Here is a 16582-nt window from a genome sequence, read left to right on the forward strand (position 1 = left end):
CAGGGGATGTGAGCGCTGTACAGGAAGTTGGCCGTGTGGTGAGCTGAAAACCCTCAGTGCGTACAGTCGTGCGAGACTGGTAAATACTCACGGTGCAGTTGTACTTCACACAGTCGTCCCAGAACCGGCTGGCCGAAAACTTCTTCTTGATCACCACCGTCAGGCCATGCAGCAGACACTGTCCAACCCCAACTATATTGCCTGTTGACAGAACAGGGGCGCACGGTTAAAAAGGCCTCACACTACCTACAACATGTCAACAACGCAGGTAGGATGAGGGACCAAGTGCGATTGTTTACGTACATGGGCACAAGCTTGTTTGACAAATTCCAGTGAGACAACCTTCTCTTTCCTTTTTTCTCTTATTCAGTTAAAAGTTAAACTTTATTTATTAGTGTCACAAGTCAGCTTACATTAACACTGCAGTGAAGTTACTGTGACAATCCCCTAGTTGCCGCACTCAGCGCCTGTTCGGGTACACGGAGGGAGAATTTAGCATGGCCAATGCACCCTAACCAGCACGTCTTTCAGACTGTGGGAGCACCCGAGGAAACCCACGCAGACACGGGGAGAACGTGCAGACTCCGCAGAGACAGTGACCCAAGGCTGGGAATCAAACTCTGGTCCCTGGCGCTGTGAGGCAGCAGCGCTAATCACTGTGCCGCCGTGCCATCTATTCATTCATGTGATGAGGGCATCACCGGCTAGGCCAGCATTTATTGCCCATCCCTAATTGCCCCTTCAGGAGGTGGTGGCGAGCTGCTTTCTTGAACCGCTGCAGTCCACGTGGTGTAGGTACATCCACAGTGCTGTTAGGGAGGGAGTCCCAGGATTTTGACCCAACGACGGTGAAGGGACGGCCGATATATTTCCAAGTCAGGATGGTGAGTGGTTTGGAGGGGAACCTCCAGGTGATGGTGTTTCCATGTATCTGCTGCCCTTGTCCTTCTAGATGGAAGTGGCTGTGGGTTTGGAAGGTGCTGTCTAAGGGGCCTTGGTAAGTTTCTGCAGTGCATCTTCTAGACGGTACACATGGCTGCCACTGTGTGTCGGTGGTGGAGGGAGAGGATGTTTGCAGAAGGGTGCCAATCAAGCAGGCAACGTTTTGAGGATGATTCTTCGCACTTCAATCAAAATATTCCCCTCCACCCCACCCCCCGCCGACTCTCCATAACTTCCTCCAGCCCTACAACTCCTTAAAATATCTGCACTCACCCAGTTCTGGCCTCTTGCCCATCCCCAATTTTCATGATTTCACCATTGGCATCCAAACCTTCAGTTGCTGAGGCCTCAAGTTCTGGAACTCCCCCCTCAAACATGCCCACCACTCTCCCTTTCTTCAAACCAATCTCTTTGACCAAACTTTTGGTCATCCTTCCTAATCGCTCACATGGCTTGGTATTGCAATGCCCCAATATAGGGCTGTGGAACCTTTCACTCCATTTCAAGGCGCTACATAAAGTTGTTGCTGTTCCCCACTCGTGGAAGTCCCATGATTAGCTGTGGTATGCCCATTGATGATAATTGTAAGCAACGATTTTAACAGGGGCCGCCTTAAATAAGGCCCCCTGGCCATAAGAATTTTGATTAAAAATTGACAACAGGAGATGATTAAAAGCTAAAGGGCGGCACAGTGGTTAGCACTGCTGCCTCACAGCGCCTGGGACTCGAGTTCAATTCTGGTCTTGGGTCACTGTCTGTGCGGAGTTTGCACATTCTCCCCATGTCTGCCTGGGTTTCCTCCAGGTGCTCCGGTTTCCTCCCACAGTTCAAAGATGTGCGGGTTAGGTGGATTGGCCATTCTAAATTGCCCCTTAGTGTCAGGGGATTAGCAAGGTAAATGTGTGTGTTTACGGGAATAGGGCCTGGGTGGAATTGTGGTTGGTGCAGACTCGATGGGCCGAATGACCTCCTTCTGCACTGTTTGGATTCTATGGAATACACAGGAACTCAAACCCTGGATGAATCATTTGTCTCTCAACAGGCCGACTAAAAATTTATCAGGTTTTACTTTTATTCCAGTAGACAGTGTTATTTTTACGTCTACATGGAGGTGGTGTCAGTCACAATTCCTAGCGAGTGAGATACAATCACACTCATTAGGCTGAAAGGAGCTCACAGACTGAAGGAAGCTTAACAGCTCCAGTGTGGCACCTGTCTATGTCACCATATTGAATGAACTGTGAAGGAATGTCTTTCTATTCGACACTAAAAGGGGAGAATCCAGGATAGGCTGGTGCAAAGCTGTATGTTATAGGAGTTAAACATCTCAACTTAATGAACAGGGGGTACACTTGGTGAATTATCGCAAACCCTGCAGGAGTGACACAGAAGATAATGGAGACACAGAATAATAAGCTGGAATTCTGAAACAGAGTGAGGAAATGGCAAAGGGCCTGACACAAAGATCCGTCTGTGATTCTTCTGGCCTGCCCGACGAGTTGCGGAATTTCATTGGAACAGCGACTAATTGATGGCACAGTGGGACATTTGCCATCTTCATACTTCACTCTTTTACATGACTCAACAACGCATAGAAATCATAGAAATCATAGAAACCCTACAGTGCAGAAGGAGGCCATTCGGCCCATCGAGTCTGCACTGACCACAATCCCACCCAGACCCTACCCCCACATATTTACCCACTAATCCCTCTAACCTACATATCTCAGGACTTTTTAAGGGGCAATGTTTAACCTGGCCAATCAACCTAACCCGCACATCTTTGGACTGTGGGAGGAAACCGGAGCACCCGGAGGAAACCCACGCAGACACGAGGAGAATGTGCAAACTCCACACAGACAGTGACCCAAGCCGGGAATTGAACCCAGGTCCCTGGAGCTGTGAAGCAGCAGTGCTAACCACTGTGCTACCGTGCCGCCCCGCAAGTCCTGTCTCAGCTCTCTGTGTCCGTGTCGGGTTGTCAGAGACTTCAGCGCTTAATCGGGGAGGCGACGGCCTAGTGGTATTATCGCTAGACTGTTAATCCAGAAACTCAGCTAATGTTCTGGGGACTCGGGTTCGAATCCCGCCACGGCAGAATTCAATAAAAAATATCTGGAATTAAGAATCTACTGATGACCACGAAACCAGTGTTGGAAAAACCCATCTGGCTCACTAATGTCCCTTTAGGGAAGGAAATCTGCCGTCCTTACCCGGTCTGGCCTACATGTGACTCTAGAGCCACAGCAATGTGGTTGACTCTCAACTGCCACTCAAGAGGAGAGGTGAGCATTCACCGTTCGATGAACTAAAAGCCCTCACTGTGTCCAGCAAGCCACTCAGTTTCAAGGGCAACTAGGGATGGGCAATAAACGCTGGCCCAGTCAGCAACGCCCACGTCCTACAGATGAATAAAAAAGAAAATGGAGGCAGGCACTCCAGTGCAGTGCGGAGGCAGCCAAGTAGAGCTGGAGGGGCCGCTCTTGGGGTAAGATGTTAAACCGAGGCAGAGAGCAGGTTCACTGCAGGCCGATACAAATGGGATAGGTGGGAATGGTCTCCACCAAAAGAGGGAATGAGCTCTTCTGTCTTGCAGATGACTTTCCTTCCTCAGTGTCAAACTTCAAATTGGTGAAACCAGCTGTTGGGTTAGTCAAAAGAGAAAACGCTGGAAAATCTCAGCAGGTCTGGCAGCATCTGTCAGGAGAGGAAAGAGCTGACGTTTCGAGACCAGACGACCCTTTGTCGAAGCTAAAAGGCACAGAAAGTGGGAGATATTTTTACTGCAGGGGGAGGGAATGAAAGATGAGTCATAGCCACAGAAACCAGGGGAAAGGCTGCTAATGGCAGCCCATGGTGAGAATAGAAGGTGTGAATGGCCAAACGGCAGAGAAGCTGAAATCAGAGGGTAAACTGTGACAGGTGATGATGTGGTGGGAGAGGGGGGAGGATGGGTGGGAGGTCAAATAGAAAAAAAAAGGTGGAGGGGGAAGCAAAGGGGGAGAAAAGGTGAGGAAAGGGGATAAAATAGGGGGAAAAGAGTGGGGGGGGGGAAAAGAAAAATAAAGAAATAAAAGGTAGAAAAACAGTTAAAAAATAAATAAAATGAAAACAAAGGGGTCGAGGTGGGGTAGAGCAAATCATCTGAAGTTGTTGACATCCCCCTGATGTCTCAACACCGAATTGTGGCCAGTTTTGGTTTCAGATTCCAGCATCCGCAGTAATTTGCTTCAATCCAGTGTTGGGTTGGTCAGCTTGGAATCTGACTTGGTGATGGGGAAATGGAAGGCAGGGTGCCCTTACGTGGCACTTAGCAGCACGGTGCACCAACTCATCATGCTCGCTCATTCCACAACCACCGCACAGATTAACACTACAAACTGACACAACTGCGAAAGCAGGTTAACCTGGCATCCGTACCTGCTGAATGATACAGCGGCAGGCAGTCATAAATAACGTCATCGTGCCTCATTCGGAATCCGTAGTAAGCAAAGACAGCCATCCGATAGTACCTGGAAGCAAGAACACGCGGTGGTGAGTAGGGTGGAGAGCCGGTCAGTAACCAGGGCTTCACTGAGTAGCCAGTGCAGGCTGCAAGTTGTAGAGTCATTGAGATATACAGCACAGAAACAGGCCCTTTGGCCCATCTCATCCAGGTTTCCTAAACTGTACTAGCCTCATTTGCCTACATTTGGCCCATATCCCTCTAAACCTTTCCCATCCAAGTACCTGTCCAAATATATTTTAAATGTTGCTATTGTACCCGCCTCTACCACCTCCTCTGGCAGCTCATTCCATACCCACACCACCCTCTGTGAAAAAGTTGCCCCCTCAGGTCCCTTTTAAACCTTTCCCCTCTCACCTTGAACCTATGCCCTCCGGTTAATCCCAGTCATGCTGTTTGGGTTCGTCCCTCATTTCGTGGGGTGCGGATAACCCGGCAGAGATAACACTTCATGCCTCAGTGTCTTAATGGGGTTTTTAATTGTTGTGAAACACTGAACAATAGAACAAAGAACAAAGAACAAAGAACAATACAGCACAGGAACAGGCCCTTCGGCCCTCCAAGCCCGCGCCGCTCCCCGGTCCAGGATTGAATCCTGAATCCAGGATCCCCGCCCAATTTTCCAGCCTATCTACATACCAATATCCTATCCACCGAGCTGTCCCTCACAGCTACGATGCTTTGTTCATTACAACCTATTAACTTACCCCCACCCCCCCATTCCAGACCATGTGATCTCCAGGGAGAGGCGAAAACCCAGAGTGAAAAACCCCAGGGCCAATATGGGGAAAAAAAAATCTGGGAAATTCCTCTCCGACCCCCTGAGGCGATCGAAACGAGTCCAGGAGATCACAATGGCCCCGATCGGAAAATGCTTCCCAACCCTAGTCATTTCCACTTCCACGAACACCATATGAATCCCCTGCCCCCGAGACAGGTTCCCAACTATCCGCAGTCTCACTCTGTACTGGCACCAGCAAGATGATCGTAGAATGAAGCCTTGAAACGAGAAACCAGGAACAATTAGCCCGCGCCGCTCCCTGGTCCAAACTAGATCACTCTTTTGTATCCCTCCATTCCCACTCCGTTCATATAGCTGTCTAGATAAGTCTTAAACGTTCCCAGTGTGTCCGCCTCCACCACCTTGCCCGGCAACACATTCCAGGCCCCCACGACCCTCTGTGTGAAATATGTCCTTCTGATATCTGTGTTAAACCTCCCCCCCTTCACCTTGAACCTATGACCCCTCGTGAACGTCACCACCGACCCGGGGAAAAGCTTCCCACCGTTCACCCTATCTATGCCTTTCATAATTTTATACACCTCTATTAAGTCTCCCCTCATCCTCCGTCTTTCCAAGGAGAACAACCCCAGTTTCCCCATTCTCTCCTCATAACCAAGCCCCTCCATACCAGGCAACATCCTGGTAAACCTCCTCTGTACTCTCTCCAAAGCCTCCACGTCCTTCTGGTAGTGTGGCGACCAGAACTGGACGCAGTATTCCAAATGCGGCCGAACCAACGTTCTATACATCTGCAACATCAGACCCCAACTTTTATACTCTATGCCCCGTCCTATAAAGGCAAGCATGCCATATGCCTTCTTCACCACCTTCTCCACCTGTGACGTCACCTTCAAAGATCTGTGGACTTGCACACCCAGGTCCCTCTGCGTCTCTACACCCTTTATGGTTCTTCCATTTATCGTGTAGCTCCTCCCTACATTATTCCCACCAAAATGCATCACTTCGCATTTATCAGGATTGAACTCCATCTGCCATTTCCTTGCCCAAATTTCCAGCCTATCTATATCCTTCTGTAGCCTCTGACAATGTTCCTCACTATCTGCAAGTCCTGCCAGTTTTCTGTCGTCCGCAAACTTACTGATCACCCCAGTTACTCCTTCTTCCAGATCATTTATATAAATCACAAACAGCAGAGGTCCCAATACAGAGCCCTGCGGTACACCACTAGTCACAGGCCTCCAGCCGGAAAAAGACCCTTCCACTACCACCCTCTGTCTTCTATGACCAAGCCAGTTCTCCACCCATCTAGCCACCTCCCCCTTTATCCCATGGGATCCAACCTTTTTCACTAGCCTACCATGAGGGACTTTGTCAAACGCTTTACTAAAGTCCATATAGACAACATCCACGGCCCTTCCTTCGTCAACCATTTTGGTCACTTCTTCAAAAAACTTCCACTTTCCTGTTTCTAAGCTCCACCCAGAGTGACTCGCTACACGACTCCTCCGAATTGTCCTCCCTCTGCACCGCTGTAATATGCTCTCCAACCAATACCGCTACTCCCCCACCTCTTTTGGCCCCTCCTCTGTCTCGCCTAAAACACTTGTACCCTGGAATATTCAGCTGCCAGTCCTGTCCCTCTTTCAACCAAGTCTCCGTCACCGCAACCACATCCAAATTCCTCGTGCGCATTAAGGCCCCAAGTTCGTCTGTTTTACCTGCTACGCTCCTTGCATTGAAGTATAAGCACTCCAGACCCCCAGGCTCAGTGAGGTCGTCCTCCCCCAGAGTGCTCTTCTTCTTTGCCAGCCTTGTCCCAGCCCCAAGCTCGTCCCCAGCCACCACACTTATAGACCTAATAGTTTGATCCCCACCCCCCTGCCACACTAGTTTAAACCCCCCCGAACTGCATTAGCAAAGCTCCCAGCCAGGATATTTGTGCCCTTCCAACTTAGTTGTGACCCCTCCCTCTTGTACAGGTGCCATCCTCTCCTGAAAACCTCCCATTGGTCTATGAAAATAAAGCCCTCCCTCCTGGACCAGTCCTTTAGCCAGGCATTCATTTGAACCAACTCCCTATTCTTATCCTCACTGGCACGAGGCATTGGGAGCAGCCCAGAGATGGCCACCCTAGTGACCCTACTTTTTAACCTATTTCCCAACTCCCTGAATTGCTCCCTTAGGACCCCCCTACTCTTCCTATCTACGTCATTTCCACCAATGTGTATAATGACATCCGTTTCTTTATCTTCCCCTTTTAAAATGCCTCCTATCCGCTCGGAGACATCCGTGACCCCAGCACTAGGTAGGCAGACTACCATCCTGGAGTCCCGTTCGCCCCCACAGAATCGCCTGTCTGTCCCTCTAACTGACGCATCCCCCACCACTATCGCTCTCCTAACCCCTCTCTTCCCTTTCCGGGCCACAGAGCCTGACTGTGTGCCAGTGACCTGGTCACTGTGTCTTACCCCTGGAGAGGCACACTCCTCCACACTATCTAAAACAATGTACCTGTTTTGGAGTGGGACAACCACAGGTGACCCTTCTTCTAACTGTCCACTCCCCTCCCCTCTCACACCTGTCACCAAGCCCTTCCTATTTTGAGACACCTCTGGAGACCTCCCTTGTACTTTACCCTTCTGCCCTTTACTCCTCCTAACTGTGACCCACGTGTCATTCTCCCGATGCCCCGGTGTAACTAGTTGCCTATAACTGCTGTCAATTTTTCTCCCATTTTCCCTGATTAGGCTAAGGTCAGCGATCTGCAGCTCCAGTTCCCTAACACGGTCTCTCAAGAGCTGCAGTTCCACGCACCTGGCACATATGTGAACCTCTGGGAAGCTCGGTGTTTGCAGAAACTCCCACATCCCACATCGGAAGCACTGAACTGGCCGATCAGTCATACCTGCCCTTATCCTTTATAGGGTTGGGTAAAAAATAACTAGCCTTGCCTTGCCCTTTTAGCCCAAGCCCTGTGAGCCAAAGCCCTTATAATGCACACTCTGCTCCCCACTCACTCAAGCCCTGTGAGCCAAAGCCCTTATAATGCACACTCTGCTCCCCACTCACTCAAGCCCTGTGAGCCAAAGCCCTTATAATGCACACTCTGCTCCCCACTCACTCCACTGCCCGCTCCCGACGCTGCCCGCTGTATAGTGCAGACGGCTTTTTATGCTCCCGACGAACCCCCCAAGTAACTGCCTTTTATACTAAGACTCAACCTCCCAGAATCCCCTTCAGCTGACCTCACTTCCTCAATTCAAAACCCTGAAAAAAGCCCGCGAAATATACTAGGAATACCCTTAAATGAATAAATGAATAATTAAATCACTTCTTAGCTTACTCTCAGCACTCCTGCTAAGACTCTCTCCCCCACTCTCACTCCAGTTAAACAAAGAGGACAATGAAAGACAACAGGGAGAATTTGCTCCCTTGTAGGTGGTTCTTTGGGAAGAGTTATCCAATTAGTCTCCCTCCCCCTGCACCTTCCACACAGTCCCGTACTTACATAGAAGATAGGAGCAGGAGGAGGCCACTTGGCCCTTCTAACCTGCTCCGAAATCATTAAGATCATGGCTGACCATCCAGTTCAATCGCCTAATCCTGCTTTCTCCCCATAACCTTTGATCCCATTCGCTCCAAGTGCTATATCCAGCCGCCTCGTGAATACATTCAATGCTGCCTCACGGCGCCAGGGACCCGGGTTCGATTTGCAGTTTGGGTCACTGTGTAGAGTTCTCCCCGTGTCTGCGTAGGTTTCCTCGGGTGCTCCAGTTTCCTCCCACAGTCCAAAGATGTGCGGGTTAGGTGGACTGGCCGTGCTAAATTGCCTCTTAGTGTCAGGGGGACTAGCTAGGGTAAATGTATGGAGTTATGGGGATAGAACCTGGGTGGGATCGTGGTCGGTGCAGACACGATGGGCCGAATGGCCTCCTTCTGCGCTGTAGGATTCCAATATTTTGGCATCAACTACTTCCTGTGGTAATGAATTCCACAGGCTCACCACTCTTTGGGTGAAGAAATGTCTCCTCACCTCCGTCCTAAGTGGTTTACCCCGAATCCTCAGACTATGACCCCCTGGTTCTGGACTCCCCCACCATCGGGAACATCCTCCCTGCATCTACCCTGTCCAGTCCTGTTAAAATTTTATAAGTTTCTTTGACATCCATCCCCCCTATCTCATTCGTCTGAACTCCAGCGAAAACAACCCTAACCTAGTCAATCTTTCCAATTCCCCTTTCTGCCATCTTGCATTCCAGATCAAAATCTTCAAAGTGGGAGAGCAAAGGCCGGCACTTGCCACTGCCCAGTGCTGGTGCTTACCTGCTGTGCACAACAATGGCAGCTTTAGGCATCCCCGTGGTGCCAGATGTATAGATATAAAACAGGCGATCTAGAAAGACAAGAGAGGGAGATCAGGCACAGTTTGTGTGTGTCTATTTAACATTTCCAGGTTACAAACAGCCACCTCGGTGACAATAATGGCATCTGTCGGAATAATTCCCAAAAGAAAAAAAAGTTTTGGATTGCCACGGACCCCGTTACACGGAGGAATGCCGAGAGTTTGAGCTGAACCGGCCAATTCACAATCAGCTCACACCTCAGCCTGGTCTTTCCAACCTGACAAATCAGAGGAAGAAACTGTATCAATTGACCAAAGAAGTTTCCTACATCTGTGATATATCAAAGCTCTGATATAGACTGTTATTCACCATGCTGCATTTAGTTTCGGTTTGGAGTAGATGGCAGCAGGGTAGCACAGTGGTTAGCACTGCCGCCTCACAATGCCAGGGACCCGGGTTCAATTCCCGGCCTCGGGTCACCGTCTGTGCGGAGACTGCACGTTCTCCCCCGTGTCTGCGTGGGTTTCCTCCGGGCGCTCCGGTTTCCTCTCACAGTCCAAAAGACGTGCTGATCAGGGTGCATTGGCCCGAACAGGTGCCAGAGTGTGACGGCTGGGGGAATTTCACAGTAACTTCATTGCAGTGTTAATGTAAGCCTTACTTGTGACACTAATAAATAAACTTTAACTTTAAGTTCTCCTGTCTTCAAGTTGCACGGATTTAACAGGAATGTCCACAAGCCTGGAAAGTCACAGGGATGCTGCTGTGACGATCCAGGGATTTTTGATCGTATTTAGGCAGTATAAAAGAGAAGGAGAGAGAGTCCCCATCGCTCGGATACAAGGACAAGTGTACAAACTCCTGTTGCTGCCTCCAATAGGTATTAATGTAGCAATAAGTCAGAGCATTGCACCGGCCAATGCTGTTCATGTGCTTATCTCACACTTTGGGGAGGACACGTACTGTCACAGGGCCAAGGAATGGGTGACTGGACCTCAATTCAAAGGCGTAGAAGAGACAAAGACAGAAAATGTAGGTCTGACAGCATCTGCGGAGAGAGACCAGAGCCAATGTTTCCAGTCCGGATGACCCATCATCAGAGCCAATCACGGGCTAGTGAGCCTGTTCAGTACCTGATGACGAAGGGTCATCCAGACTCGAAACGTTGGCTCTATTCCCTCTCCACAGAGGCTGTCAGACCTGCCGCGATTTTCCAGCATTTTCTGTTTTCGTTTCCGATTCTAGCATCCGCATTTTGTCTTGGCGTGGATGAGTTCCCCTAGGATTGACCGTTAGGAAGCCATGCGTGTCACTGGCTGTTGGAGAGGTCTCAGGGTACAATGCCCAGCCCTCTACACCTGCGTCTCCGGTCCAGCTCGCTGGGATTTTGTGGGGGGGTGGGGGGGCAGACCGGGAAGTGGGAATGCCGGCTGTGACAATGTGGGAATGCCGGCTGTGACAATGGGTTGAATGGATAGGCTGCACCGGCATCTCAACATTTCCCACCTACTCAAAACCCAAAGCTGTTCACTGCATGAGTGACGGAGATGCTGCCTTTCTGTCACTGCGGAGCCCTGTGGGGTTGAATGTGTGCAGTCGATAGTTAACAGCGATGCTGCAGGTGTTTACAGCAGAGCGAGCTGTAATCTGGCTCAGAGCTTGGACCAGTTTTCTGCTGCATTCCAAATTAATCTCACCAGCCTGTCCTTCCACCTGCGCCTCCCCTAATCCTCTAGATTCCTCGGTTTCAAACACGTACCCAATTTTCTCTTTTTGGATTTAATGGCCTCTGCCTCAGCCACTCCCCATGGCAAGTCAACTCTGTGGTCTTAACAACCCTGGCTGCATGTCCAAGGTTTACCTCGTGGTGCTCACTAATCCCTGGGCATCCATCCCCTGTAAAGGGACGTCTTTCTGGGCACCGATTGCCCAATACTCTGATAGAGAGTCGGTGCAGACTCGATGGGCCGAATGGCCTTTTCTGCACTGTGAGGATTCTATGAATAAGAAGAAACAGTTTTTCCCCATTCATCACATGAAATAAGTTCATAAGATATAGGAGCAGAATCAGGCCATTCAGCCCATCGAGTCCGCTCCGCCATTCGATCACGGCTGATGTGCTCCTCATCCCCATTTTTCTGCCTTCTCCCCATAACCCTTCAACCCATTCCCAATTAAAAATCTGTCTAACTCCTCCTTAAATTTACTCACTGTCCCAGCATCCACTGCACTTTGGGGCAGCGAATTCCACAGATTCACAACCCTTTGGGAGAAGTAGTTTCTCCTCAACTCTGTTTTAAATTTGCTGCCCCTTATCCTAAGACTGTGACCCCTCGTCCTAGAATGCCCCACGCGAGGAAGCATCCGCTCCACGTCTATTTTATCCATACCTTTTATCATCTTGTATACCTCAATTTGATCTCCCCTCATTCTTCTAAATTCCAGAGAGTATCGGCCTAAACTGTTCAATCTCTCTTCATACGGCAAACCCCTCATCTCTGGAATCAATCTAGTGAACCTCCTCTCAGCTGCCTCCAATGCCACTACATCTTTCCCCAAATACGGGGACCAAAACTGTGCACAATACTCCAGGTGCGGCCTCACTAATGTCTTGTATAGTTGCAACAAGACTTCCTCACCTTTATATTCTATTCCTTTAACTATAAATGCCAACATTCCATTCCCTTTCTTTATTATCTGCTGTACCTGCATGCTAGTTTTCTGTGACTCTCTTCGGAATTTTAAAAACCTCGATTAAAACTCCACTTTACAATTCACTGTACGTAACACCAGCATCTTAATTCTTTCCCCATATCTGAAGTTATAACTATTACAATAACATACATAAATAAATAACTGAACATCTAAAAGAAAAAAATTCCTAGGGCTGCCCGGGGAAAGGAGGTGGCACAAACTTTATTACTCGTGTGAGGAGCTAGCACAGACACAATGGGTTGAATGGCCATCTTCTGTGCTGTGGCTATTCTAGGACTCAACGTTTTGTAAGTTTCACATACTTGGAATTGGTTAGACTGACGCTACCCTGTCAGTGCAGAACAATAGGCCTTTCACAGCTGATGTTGGGAATGCACCTCTTCCCCCAAAGGGGTGATGGGAATCTGGAACTCCCCCTCTCTCTCCCCAAAAGGCTGTTAACTGTGGGCAGTGTGGGTCAACGGAGGAACTGACTCAATAGAAACATAGAACGTAGGAGCCGGCCATTCGGCCCTTCGAGCCTGCTTCACCATTTATGATAATCCAACTATTGAGGGCGGCACGGTGGCACAGTGGTTAGCACTGCTGCCTCACAGCGCCAGGGACCCGGGTTAGATTCCAGGCTTGGGTCACTGTCTGTGTGGAGTTTGCACATTCTCCCCATGTCTGCATGGGTTTCCTCCGAAAGACGTGCTGATTAGGATGCATTGGCCCTAACAGGTGCCCGAGTGTGGCGACTGGGGGAAATTTCACAGTAACTTCATTGCAGTGTTAATGCAAGCCTTACTTGTGACGAATAAATAAACTTTAAACTTCTTTGACACTGCTTTGCATAAGCAACCACTCTTACCCTCATAAAACACAAGGCAAAACTTAACCGACATTAAATTAATTCATACGCATTTGAGAATTAATTTAATATAATCTCTTTCATCTGCTTTGTTGTGTGTGTTAAGCAGGCTATGGGGGCCTGAGGAAGTGTACACGTTATTGATGCTTTTCCAGCAACAATGTTAACCACAGCAGAGGGCTCGATACCCTGGCCACTGCCTCCTGTTCCAATGTAAAAGGGTGAGCGTAATCCAACTTTCTAACCACGTCAGAGATATCACATCTCAAGGCCCCTGGAAGAGGTCACTAGACTGCTGGAAGGCACTGCCATTTACGCACATGCATTTGAAACTTCTAAAAAGGGAATTGGATATTCACTCAAAGTGCAGATTTGGTGGGTTCTAATCAGAAAGCTCTCTTTCAAAGAGTCAGCACGGGTGGGCCAAATGGCCTGCATTCTACGATCGGTAATTTTAGCACAGAAGGCGGCCATTATTCCAGGACCCCAGTTTGAACCAAGGGAGGTCTCAATAAAGCTGGCACAACGGGTTATTAAAGAGGACTAAAAGTAGGCAATTGCCCAGTGAATTTCACAGCCTGTGTGAACAGATTCCCACTGGTGCTTCAGGCCTGGGTGGAGGGTGACCTTTACTCTGGGGATTCTCTCAGGGATGATGCTCTGACTCTGTTTAAACTCTCTCAAGTGGGCCAAAGGTTATGACTTCCCAGCAGCAGGAAGTGGGTGAAAGGTTGAATCCCGAGTTGCTGCCTGTCACTCTTGTTCATGTGCATCGAGTGTTTATGGGTGCTACTCGGGCAAAAATAGACAAACAGTTCGATAAGGCTTGAATAAGTACATATTATGCTGAGCAAAGGGTTCAAAGGGACAGAAAGCACAGAACAATTTGCTGACATCTCAGAATGGTTGCAAGGAGGCCATTCAGCCCATTATGTCTGCACTGGCTCTCCAAATTACCAATTCACCTGGTAATTCACTTAGTATGCCCCCCAGGGGCGGTACAGTGGCACAGTGGTTAGCACTGCTGCCTCACAGCGCCAGCGTCCCGGGTTCAATTCCGACCTTGGGCCACTGTCTGCGTGGAGTCTGCACATTCTCTCCGTGTCTGCGTGGGTTTCCTCCGGGTGCGCCGGATTCCTCCCACACTCCATGGATTGGCCATGCTAAATTTCCCCATAGTGTCAGGGCGACTAGCTAGGGTAAATGCGTGGGGTTATGGGGGAATGGGACCTGGGTGGGATTGTGGTCGGTGCAGACTCGATGGGCCGAATGGCCTCCTTCTGCACTGTAGGATTCTATGATTCGACACACCTCCGCATTAAACCTCATCGGCTATCTGCCTGCCCATTCCACCAACTTGTCCATGCCCTTTCGGAGTTCTACACTGTTCCCCTCACAGTCCATGATGCTTCCAAGTTCCTGATCAGCTGCAAGTTTTGAAACTGTGCCCTGCACACCACAGTCTGGGTTATTAATATACATCAGGAAGAGCAAGGGTCCCAACACCGACCCTGGGTAACTCCACTACAAACCCTCCTCCAGCCCCAAAAACACCCATTAACCATTACTCTTTGCTTCCTGTCAGCTTTGTATCTAAGTCAAATGGGTTGTGTGGCTCCGAATGTCTTGCGGAAGGTTAAGGACTCACCTTGCAAGTCAATACAGACCCATATTGCCATGTTCTACCCCACTTCACTACCCCTCCAATGTGTCTCTCATAGATTTTTTATTATTCGTGGGACATGGGCATCGCTGGCTGGGCCAGCATTTATCGCCCATCCCTAGTTGCCCTTGACCCGAGTGGCTTGCTAGGCCATTTCAGAGGGCAGTGGAGAGTCAACCACATTGCTGTGGCTCTGGAGTCACATGTCGGCCAGACCGGGTAAGGACGGCAGATTTCCTTCCCTAAACGGACATTAGTGAACCAGATGGGTTTTTCCGACAATGGTTCCATGGTCATCAGTAGATTCTTAATTCCAGATTTTTTTTTATTGAATTCAAATTCCACCACCTGCCAGAACATTAGCTGAGTTTCTGGATTAATAGTCTAGTGATAATACCACTCGGCCATCGCCTCCTCAGAATCTGGAATCTGAAGTCTTGAAATGGGTCAGCTTTTGCGCTGACATGTTGCTTTAAGGTCATTGCTCAAGTCCTGGGAGTTTAGGCAATGTTAGCTGTTTATAAATCTCTTTGAGGGGCAAATAATTTATTTGCACATTTCAGGATCCAGATTAGAAACAATCAAATACCTGTCTTACTATTTATTTTAAATAAAAATATCGTTTTGCCTCCATAACCAATCAACAATCTGGTGCGGCAATAATAATCTCTCCCTCAATGTCAACAAAATGAAGGAGATTGTCATTGACTTCAGGAAGCGAAGTGGAGAACATGCCCCTGTCTACATCACAGTAAGAAGTCTCACAACACCAGGTTAAAGTCCAACAGGTTTATTTGGTAGCAAATACCATAAGCTTTCGGAGCGCTGCTCTTTCGTCAGATGGAGTCAGACAGAACAGCTAGTGAAATTCTGCAAGCCAAGGAGGCTGTTTCACTGGCTGTTCTGACTGGAGACAATACACATCTCTTTAACCTGTGTTGAATGCTCCCTCCACCCACATTGTCTGTACATTTAAGACCTGGCTGGCTGTAGAGATTTGCATTCTAATCAGTATTCTGTAATTTGATTTCTGTGTCTGTTTGCACTGTTTGAGAACAGATAACCACTCCATCTGACGAAGGGGCAGCGCTCCGAAAGCTTATGGTATTTGCTACCAAATAAACCTTTTGGACTTTAACCTGGTGTTGTGAGACTTCTTACTGTGCTTACCCCAGTCCAACGCCGGCATCTCCACATCCTGTCTACATCAACAGGGATGAAGTAGAAAGGGTCGAGAGCTTCAAGTTTTTAGGCCCAGATCACCAACAACCTGTCCTGGTCCCCCCATGCCGACACTATAGTTAAAAAAGCCCATCAATGCTTCTAGTTTCTCAGAAGACTAAGAGAATTTGGAATGTCCACTACGACTCTCACCAACTTTTACAGATGCACCATAGAAAGCATTCTTTCTGGTTGTATCACAGCTTGGTGTGGCTCCTGCTCTGCCCAAGACCGCAAGGAACTACAAAAGGGTTGTGAATGAAGCCCAGTCCCTCACGCAAACCAGCCTCCCATCCATTGACTCTGTCTACACTTCCCGCTGCCTCGGAAAAGCAGCCGGCATAATTAAGGACCCCACGTACCCCGAACACACACTCTTGCACCTTCCTCCATTGGGAAAAAGATACAAAAGTCTGAGGTCGCGTACCCACTGACTCAAGAACAGCTTCTTCCCTGCTGCTGTCAGACTTTTGAATAGACCTACCTTGCACTAAGTTGATCTTTCTCTGCACCCTAGCTGTGATTGTAACACGACATTCTGCGCTCTCTACTTTCCTTCTCTATGAACAGTATACTTTGTCTGTATAGCGTGCAAGAA

At 48.9% G+C, this 16582-nt stretch overlaps 1 protein-coding gene across 3 annotated transcripts in view; it reads right to left on the minus strand.

The window, feature by feature from the left end:
• Positions 1 to 16582, minus strand: part of LOC144489462 (long-chain fatty acid transport protein 1-like) — a 57963-nt gene that overhangs the window by 13754 nt on the left and 27627 nt on the right. For all 3 annotated transcript variants that reach the window (XM_078207323.1, XM_078207322.1, XM_078207324.1), the window contains exons 5-7: positions 9516 to 9585; positions 4363 to 4454; positions 92 to 201 (exon numbers count right to left, since the gene is read on the minus strand). In XM_078207323.1, coding sequence (XP_078063449.1) covers positions 92 to 201; positions 4363 to 4454; positions 9516 to 9585 — 272 coding nt within the window. The remainder of the gene's footprint in view (positions 1 to 91; positions 202 to 4362; positions 4455 to 9515; positions 9586 to 16582) is intronic.

This window comes from Mustelus asterias, unplaced genomic scaffold (assembly GCF_964213995.1).
Source record: "Mustelus asterias unplaced genomic scaffold, sMusAst1.hap1.1 HAP1_SCAFFOLD_2209, whole genome shotgun sequence".
In the NCBI taxonomy this organism is placed as follows: domain Eukaryota; kingdom Metazoa; phylum Chordata; class Chondrichthyes; order Carcharhiniformes; family Triakidae; genus Mustelus; species Mustelus asterias.